At 44.6% G+C, this 9,382-nt stretch overlaps 1 protein-coding gene across 1 annotated transcript in view; it reads right to left on the bottom strand.

Moving 5' to 3' along the window:
• ZC3HAV1 (zinc finger CCCH-type, antiviral 1) overlaps nucleotides 1-9,382 on the bottom strand; it is a 79,526-nt gene that overhangs the window by 22,920 nt on the left and 47,224 nt on the right. The window contains exons 7-8 of the mRNA XM_006861243.1: nucleotides 7,394-7,568; nucleotides 4,486-4,606 (exon numbers count right to left, since the gene is read on the bottom strand). Coding sequence (XP_006861305.1) covers nucleotides 4,486-4,606; nucleotides 7,394-7,568 — 296 coding nt within the window. The remainder of the gene's footprint in view (nucleotides 1-4,485; nucleotides 4,607-7,393; nucleotides 7,569-9,382) is intronic.

A 9,382-nucleotide genomic window follows, 5' to 3' on the forward strand; every position in this document is an offset into this window, starting at 1 on the left:
CATCCATATGAGGCTATTGAAAACACCATGGCCTGGGTCAGACGCACCTTAGTCCTCAAGCTGACATCTCTGCTCTTCAATACTTTAAAAAGTTCTCTCTTTTTTTTTTTTTATTTAAGGTTTTTATTTTTTTTAATTTAAGGTTTTTATTGTGGATTGAGTGAAAGTTTACAGGGCATAGCATCAGTTTTATATTCAACAAATCATACACCTTTCATTATAATGATTATAATCCCCTCCATGTACCATCAGTTAACAGTATTTCTCTCTATCAACTTTAGCTTTTTAAAAACAAACAAGCAAAAAACCCACTCAGGCATATATAATAATTTACATCTCCAAAGGACACATTCTGCAAGTCTGCTCCTGGCTGCCAGCTCTCAGTCCCTCTCTTCTTAGTTGATGAATCTAGAGTCCTCAGCCACGCCCCCTCTCCATGTTCCCATCTCTGCCTCCATCTCTGGCATAGCTGCTTCTCTGAATAAGGTCCCGCATTCTGCTTGTGCGCTTCTTTCTTGATGGTCCTCTGTTTCTGGACTTTAAGATTAACCACTGCCCTGTTTTTGTTACAAAACTTCTACCTTTACAATTATGACAGTCACAATTAGTCATGATAACAATTATTCACTATTAAATCTTATGAATCTTATCCCCATCTCTTTTCACCAGACCCATCCAGACAAGATGACAGCTATTCAGTGGGGACTCTTTCTTTCCCCCCATACTCTTAAACTAAACTCCCTCTTGAAACCTTGTAAGCCAGTCACTTTGTGCCTTTATTGCCCCCTCATTTTAGGTAGCCAGTGTCTACGTTGCCCGTCCCTATCTACCCTGTGTACAGAGGGGATAGCATTGATTATTTGATGTGAAGACTCCTTCCCTCTGTTGGTATTTAGAGTAACTACCGCTCTGAGTATAGGTCAAGTTCATCAAATTATAGCAAATTATCCTTGTTTCCTTTATCCCAAAAAAAAAAAAAATTTTTTTTTGATAAAGAAAACAAAAAAAATTTTTTTTTGATAAAGAAAACAAGTATTATTGTTGTTGTCAGGTGCCATCGAGTCGGAACCGACTCATAGTGACCCTATGCACAGCAGAACGAAACAATGTCCAGTCCTGGGCCAACCTCACTACCACTGCCACAGTTGACGCTATCAATGATGCCACCTGGCCGATCCATCTCGTTGGGGGTCTTCCTCTTTTTTTTGACCGTCCATCTTACCCAGCATGACATCCTTCTCCAGCGACTGTTCTCTCCGGACAATGTGTCCAAAGTAGGAGAGACGAAGCTTAGCCATCTTGGCCTCCAAGGAGCACTCTGGTTGTACTTCTTAAATCACTACAATTCGATTAACTTAACCTATACTTATAGATGAAGTAGCTTAAAATACCAATCAAGAGGGAAGGAATCTTTATAGCAAGGATCATTCCTATACCAACCTATAGGGTTGATAGGGATGGGCAACTTAGACATTGGCTACGTAAAATGGGGGGCTGTAAAGGCACGGAGTGACTGGCCTACAAGATTTCAAGAGGGAGTTTAGTTTCAGAGTGTGCGGGGGAAGGTACAGTCCCCACTGAGCGGTTCTCATCCTTTGTAGACGGGTCTGGTGAACAGAGATGGGGATAAGTCTTGTGGTTCAATAGTGAGTAATTGTTATCATGACTAATTGTGATTGTCACAACTGTAAAGGTAGAAGAAGTTTTGTAGCAAAAAGGGGGGAGTGGTTGATCTTACACTCCAGGAACAGAGGACCCTGGGACCACCAAGGGAGAAGAGCAGGAGCAGAGTATGAGACCCTATCCAGAGAAGCAGCGACGCCAGAGGTGGAGACCAAGATGATGACGTGGAGAGATGGAGCAGGTGAGGACTCTAGACTCATGGAGGGAGAGGGAAATGTGTGCTGGTGGCCTGGCTTGCAGGGTGTGCCCTTTGGTTGTTTGAATGATTGTATATTCCTGAGTGTTTTGGTGCACATCCAAAAAAAAAACCCAGAGAGAATAGAAACAAATATTGTTGAATGATGATGCATGGAATGGATTGTAATCATTGAAATGAAACGAAATAGGATAGGATGAGTGTAATACAAATGTTCTCCCATGTAAACTATCACTCAATTCACAAAAAAAAACTTTAAAAAAATGAATGGTGCTATGATTCAATTGTGAATAATTGTTTTCAGGTCTAATGGCAATTGTCATAACTGTAAATGTAAATAGAAGATGAGTAACTAAAATAGGGGAGCAGATAATCTGTCATTCCAGGAACAGAGGACCCTAGGATCATCAAGGAGGAAGAACAAGACAGCAATGAGGGATCCTAACCAGAAAAATGGCAACAACGGACAGGGTGGCAGGAAGACTTGGTGGCATAGAGAGACAGAGCAGCAGAGAACTTTGGGCTCTTGGACTGAGAAAGGCAGTGTGCCTACAGACAAGGAGGCTGGCCGGCAAAATGTGCCCTTTGGATAAGAATAAAAGAAGCATGGTACACACAATATATATTTTCAATGTGGTACGTATACATCAAAACAACAAAAAAGTAGAGATAACTATTGTTAGCAGATATACTGCCTGGAGGGGATTGGAATCATTACAGTGATTTGCTGAATGTACAACTGGTGATCTGCCCTGTAAGCCTTTACTCACTCACTCTTTCAATTCACAATAAAAGCTTTGACATCAATAAATGGTGTGCTCAGGACCCTAGTTTCAGGGGACACCATTGTCAATTGGCATAAGCTAGTCCACAAAGACCATGTTCTACCTCCTACGTGGGTGAGTAGCATCTGGGATGTTGAAAGCTCCTGAGTGGCTGTCTAAGGGGCAGCTATTGGTCTCTCCATGTGCAGAAAAAAGAAGAGTGATGAGAATTAAAGAGACTTGGGATCAATTAGTCCAGTGGACTAATGGAACATGTGAACATCATTCTCCATGACTCTGAGATCAGAAGATGTAGATGGTACTCAGCTACCACTGCCAGATACTCTGAAAGGGATCATGCTAGAGGGCCCCAGAGGAGTGGGAGAAAATGTGCAACAAAAGTCAAAATTATTTTTTAAAGAAAAAGATTTGCTGGTTAGAAAGCTAATAGAAGACCCTGAGACTATGACCCTCAACCACCCTTCAGGTCTGGGACTGAACTCACCCATGTAGTCCAATTTTCAGCCAAGCAGCAGATAGTTTTATAAGAGGAGCACACAACATTAGTAAGGTCTGCACACCATGGAATGTTCAATCACCCAAAAGCAAAAGACAACATTTTCCCAAGGACAAAGTTGAGAAGTGATGGGAAGGTGGGTGGAATGGAAACAGGAACCGCAGGCAGGAGGCAGGGTAAGTGTTGGTGCATGGAGGGGATTGTAATCACTGAGATGAAACAAAGTGTATGAGTTGTTGAATGTAAAGTTGATGATCCTGTCTGCAAACCTTCACTCGATTCACAATAAAAAGTTTAAAAAAAAAAAAAAAGTGTGGTTTTTGAAAGCTGTGTCACCTAAGACCCACTCAGACCCAGCTCTTAGGTTAATAAAATTGTTTCTGTTACGTAAACGTCACTCATGGTGACCCCACATATGCAGAGCCGATTGCGCCCACAGGGTTTTTAATGGCTGGTGTTTTGCAAGTGGAGCATCAGATCAGGTCTTCTCCTGAACCGTCTCTGGGTGGACTTGAACCTCCATCCTTTAGGTTAGTTTGTGTTACTCAGTGCCATCGAGTTGGTTCCCATTCATAGAGACCTTGCATAGGGTTTCTGAGGAGCGACTGGTGGGTTTGAACTACGGACCTTGTGGTTAGCAGTCCAGTGCTTATCACACAGCGCCAGTAGCAGAGACCATCCATTAACTGCAGGTTCCACTTGAGAAAGGCAAGGACTCAAAACGGTTCTCACCAGCCTCTCATCAGGGGCTTCCAGGTATGAGCTGATGGACAGGCAGTGTCCAGGGGCCCAGGCTGGAGGAAGAGTGTGCAGAGAAACACGCTAAAGACAGCTGGAGCTCACCAGAAATCTCTGGGCCTTTCCATGGCTGCTCAGATAAACATGGTGGAAGGCAGCAGGTGTTAGTCAGTGTGATGGATAAATCACAGACCCAGAAGTCAGGTCCTGCAACTCAAAATTCACCCAAAGGCCCGAAGTCCCAGCAGATGGGAGTCAGCTGCCCTCCCAGACCAGAGACTTAGGCCAGCGGAGCTGGAAACGCTCCCAGAAGTCATGTGATCCAGTGTCTGCTTCACACCTGGGAAAGGTCCAAGAGTAAAATCAAGTACCTGTCAAAGCCAAGACCTGAAACACAGGTCCAAGAGTCACCGGCTTCTACCGGATTGTGCGCCTTCACAAACAGGAATGAAGGGGAGGGAGGTAGCAGCCCACCTTGATCCTGGGGCTGCAAGCACTTGGGCTTTGCTCCCACCTCACATAAATCCTGCCACATCCCCAGCCCCAGATCCGAACGACACTCACCATCGACAAATACAACCACTCACCTTGGAAACTCAGTTCGAACTCCTCTGAACCTGCCTTAAATTGCACAATTCCCCTTGGAAGCAAAAGAAACAGGGACTCAATGTATGAAGAAGTGATGTTGGCAATCTGCTGGTGATTGTTCTGTTTTAAAAAGAGGAAGTGAAGACTTCACATCAGGCTTTTAAGTGACGTTGCCATTTTATCTTACATCATTTTCCTTCTGGCATGGAATCTAAACATGGATACATCTTGCCTCCCACACCAGGATAAAGCCACAGCATGATCTTTGTAACCTACTCCCCAATGGTGCTATCTACACGCAGGAACTGACCTTATGCTTGATGGTAAAGCTCTTTACAACACCTCTGCCACCAACCACCAACCACAAACATGAAGTAAATGCGCTGAGCCATTTGTATGCCCCTCTGTGATCACAGGCATTGCACTAGCTACGTAACAGAACCCAGTGTTCTTCTCTTTCACAGTGAGGCATCGGAGGCTGTTTTAGCCGGACACGAGATGAGAAAACATTGTGTGGAGCTGTGAGCCGAGGGCTGAATTGGCAGCAGGTAATACCAACAATTATTTCAAACTTATCATTTCTGTTTCCACAGGCACTTCATAGGACCACTGTGACATCATCCTTGACTTGAACAGAAGGGCAGTATGGAAAGGAACTAGGCACAGCTCGGCATTCCAGGAGTGTCTCCGTGTTCAGCAAAACCCCAGTTCTACCCAGAAGTCCACAGCCAGCCACAGAAGGAAGGGGTCTGAGGCCCTAGCACATGGCCAAAGCTCAGCTCTGCTATAATCTAGTGTGCACATGTCTGGGAAGGATGGTCTGATAAAATGGGTGGTATATGAGGCTAAAACAGGGGACCACTATGCTACTGGAGGACTATTGTAGAGAACCGAAATTCACTAACAGGAAAAAGCTATGCATCTTCTGGGTCACTCAGTGTGGTTTTAAGGAGCTCTAGTGGCATAGTAGTTACTAGTTGGGCTGCTAACCTCAAGGTCACCAGTTGCTCCACGGGAGAAAGATGAGGCTTTCTGCTCCCGTACAGATTTACAGCCTAAGAAACCCTATTCAGCGTAGATGTGAGTCAGAACTGACTCCCCGGCAACCACCCACACCAGTGTGGTTTTACCAGAGGCACAGGGAATCTGGGAACAGGTTGGGATTCCCTCTTGGCTTTGGCAGCTGGGCAGCTCAGCACCCCATTGACAACTCACTGGCTGGTCTCTGTGTAGCAGGCTGGCATGTCTTTGTTGTATTTTTGGCTTCATTTATCATCGCCCATTTGATTTCACATTTTGTGGGAGTGTGTGATTTAGGTGAGTTACCTTCATTTTCATCTCTTGCTTTAATTTTCCCTTGCACTTCACTCCAGTTCCATTACATTAGTAAGACACCCTCACCCCTTTCTTTAGTCTACTAATTGGGGGGGATAAATCAAACCAGATGCTGTCAAGTTGACCTGGGCTCATGATGCTCCGTGTGTGTCAGAGTAGAACTGTGCCCCACAGGGTTATCAGTGGATGATGTTTCATAAGGAGATCCCACTCATGGTGCCCCCATGTGTGTCAGAGTAGAACTGTGCCCACAGGGTTATCAGTGGATGATTTTTCATAAGTAGTTCCCACTCATGGTGCCCTGTGTGTGTCAGAGTAGAACTGTGCCCCACAGGGTTATCAGTGGATGAGGTTTCATAAGTAGATTCCACTCATGGCGCCCCCGTGTGTGTCAGAGTAGAACTGTGCCCACAGGGTTCTCAGTGGATGATTTTTCATAAGAAGATTCCACTCATGGTGCCCCCGTGTGTGTCAGAGTAGAACTGTACTCCACAGGGTTCTCAACGGCTGAGTTTTCAGACATGGATTGCCAGATCTTTCTTCTAAGGAACCTCTTTGTTGTTAACTGCTGGCGAATCGGTTCCAACTCATATCCACTCTGCAAAGGTTTCTGAGGCGTTCAATCTTAACAGGAGCAGAAAGCCTCATGTTTCTCCTGCAGAGCAGTTGGTGAACTTGAACTGCGGACCTTGTGGTTCACAGTCCAGTGCTTATCATATGGAGCCACAGCGCTCCCCAGGCAGCTCTCTAAGTAGGTGGCAACCTTTCAGCTGGCAGCCAAGAGCGTTAACCGTTTGCACCTGCACAACAGCGGAGACCATGGACTGAAATGTACTAGTAGTGATCAGGAAGAGGGAGCCGGAAGAGGCCAGGTTTTATCTTGTATGTAAGGTCGTCTTGAGTCAGGGTCAGCTCATAGCAATTAGCAACAACAATGTGAAGCACAGGAAAAAAGGAGCACAGAGACAGAACCTGTGCATGTCTAACTCCACCCTCCACTCACTAGATGAGCCAGGAACCCAAGTCTCCTGACACCTCATGGCTCTTTCCTGACTGCTACCAGTGGCTTTGGTACATCTACATATAAACTCATCAGGAGTTCGCTCTAGGCTCCAGGAGGGACAGGAGACTGGTACAGGTGACCACAGCAAACAAGTGACTTCAAAAAGGGCACTAAAAATGAATTTTTTTAAAAAAAGCTGGCATTTTTCTAGAACTTTTTGAATGCCACATCACATAAACACCATTCTTCTAATGTGCCCATTCTCCATGGGTAACCATGCAGGCATCACAGATGTGTGTGTGTGGTTTGTGGTAAAATTTACAGAGCAAATTTGTTTCCTCTTCAGCAATTTATGGGCATTTATCTCAGGACAATACACGCTGCCCTCTCTGTGTAATAACACTCTTCCCTCTCCCTCCCTGACTTCCCCATTTCCATTTTCCCTTCTTCGCTGCCCCTTCTTGCCTTCTGAACTTTGTTTTGGGGCAAAGCTTCAAACATTTTTTCGAATAGTTTTTTGACTTGGCCATTTTAAACAAGCACCTCCCATAAGGCAGAGTGGTACTCACCTTCTGCCCATATTTAAGCCAATCGCCAGATCTGCTTCTCCAATACCAAATCCACTTGGTAGTGAACACAGAATCCACCGATTTCTTGCAGGATGAGGGGGTGGAGAGACGTCGCATGGAACTGTTATTGCATGTCATTTTCTGGAAATTGAGTTGATAGCTCCCGACAGGAACGCTGAGCAAGAAACACTTGCAGTTAGCGACATGTTACGCTGTCCTCAGTCTTCTACAATCCTGGTCTCCCACAGCAAGAGTGCCGGATTTTAATTTCAGAGTGGATAGGGACCTTCCTAATTTTTCCTACCACTCCTGGTATCATTGCAAAAAAGATAACCCAAAATGCACAGAGATCAAGTCACTTGACTAAGCCACGAACTTGATAGTATTAGAGAATGGACTGTTCCCTCAAAAAGTATCCCTAAGTCAAGTTGGGCACAGATACCTCTTTCAGAGACGGTAAATTGAGAATTCCAAATATAAAATGCGGACTGGCTCGATGCTAGAAAGTGAATAAGGTGGCCACTGCGTAGCTCGCTCACAGATGGTCAGTTTTTGAGGTTATTTATTGACTGAGCGAACTCTAAAACATCCATTATCCATTATGTTCCAAGTTCCTAGCAGAGTGTGTGCCTGGGCCAGCTTACTCTCAGAGACATGGGTATCTCTAAGGAAACAGGAAACAAGTTGAAAAAACTAGCACCCTCCCTCTGAGCCTTTCCCTAAAGCCAGCACCCTGAAGTGAGACTTCTAGCCTCCTACATGCCAACATTTCTTTGCCTGCTTCGCCCACATGCACAAAAGATCTGAAGAGACGGGTTCTTAATGTCCCCCAGAAACAGCACTCAATGGTCTCCATGTTCAGACAGCAGAGTTCACACACTCCTTGAATGAGATCATCCTGAGGCATAGCTTCTACACTAGTGTTTCTCAACCCACCTGATATGAGAGGAGAAGGGATCTTCTCCCACCAAGAAAGAAGAGCAGGTAGTGAAGTATGTCCTTTGTATCCAGGGTCCCTGTGCTAAGAAACTCTTAGTCCCAGGGGAAGATTGATGACGAGGACCTTTCCCCAGAGAGAAAGTTGCCCCCTGGAGCTGGTGCCCTGAATCTGAACTTCTAGTCCCCTAAACTGTGAGAGAACACATTTCTGTTTATTAAAGCCAAAAGAACATTTTTTTCCCCAAAAAAATCATCAAGGCACTGGAGTCCTGGTATGGTGCTATAGGATAAGCACTGGACTCCTAACCACAAGGGAGAAAAGCAGAGAGCGGGATCCTACCCAGAAAAGCAGTGATGCCTGAGATGGAGGCAGAGACAATGAAATGGAGCGATGGAACAGCTGGGGACTGTAGACAGAGAGGGAGAGGGGCAGTGTGCTGACAACCAGGGGCAGGGTCGCAGGGTATATCCTTTGGTTGGTTGATGATGCGTGGAGGGGATTGTAACCATGGCAATGAAACGATATACGACAGGATGAATGTAAAGCTAATGTTCTCCCATGTAAACTATCACATAATTCACAAAACATTTATAAAAAGGACATGATTTGCCTTTTTCACTTTCATTTCCCTATAACTGTACGGTGAAACTTTCCAGAGGCTATGTGATGTGTGATTTTACAATATGTGGCAAGCAGATGCAGACAGGTAAGGTTGTTTTCTATAACGGTCAACACTGAAGAGATTTATAAGAATACAAAACAAGGTACTTTTTTCTCAATAATTATTCTTATAAATTATTTTTACAAGTGATTTCTAAAAATAAAGTTATTTTTCAGAAAGATACGTCATTTAGGTTAACAAGTAATAGGTTGATTTGGGTAGGGTTTCTTTTTTGTAATCAATCAATAACCATTTGATTTTTTTCTCTCAGTTTTAATTTTTAATGGCATCCGGGAGAGGCACCATAAGGTAAGTACTGGACTGCTGACCAAAAGGTCAGCTATTCGAACCCACCAGTACTGGAAATCCTATGAGTCAGAACCAACTA

This window comes from Chrysochloris asiatica, unplaced genomic scaffold (assembly GCF_000296735.1).
Source record: "Chrysochloris asiatica unplaced genomic scaffold, ChrAsi1.0 scaffold00041, whole genome shotgun sequence".
In the NCBI taxonomy this organism is placed as follows: Eukaryota; Metazoa; Chordata; class Mammalia; order Afrosoricida; family Chrysochloridae; genus Chrysochloris; species Chrysochloris asiatica.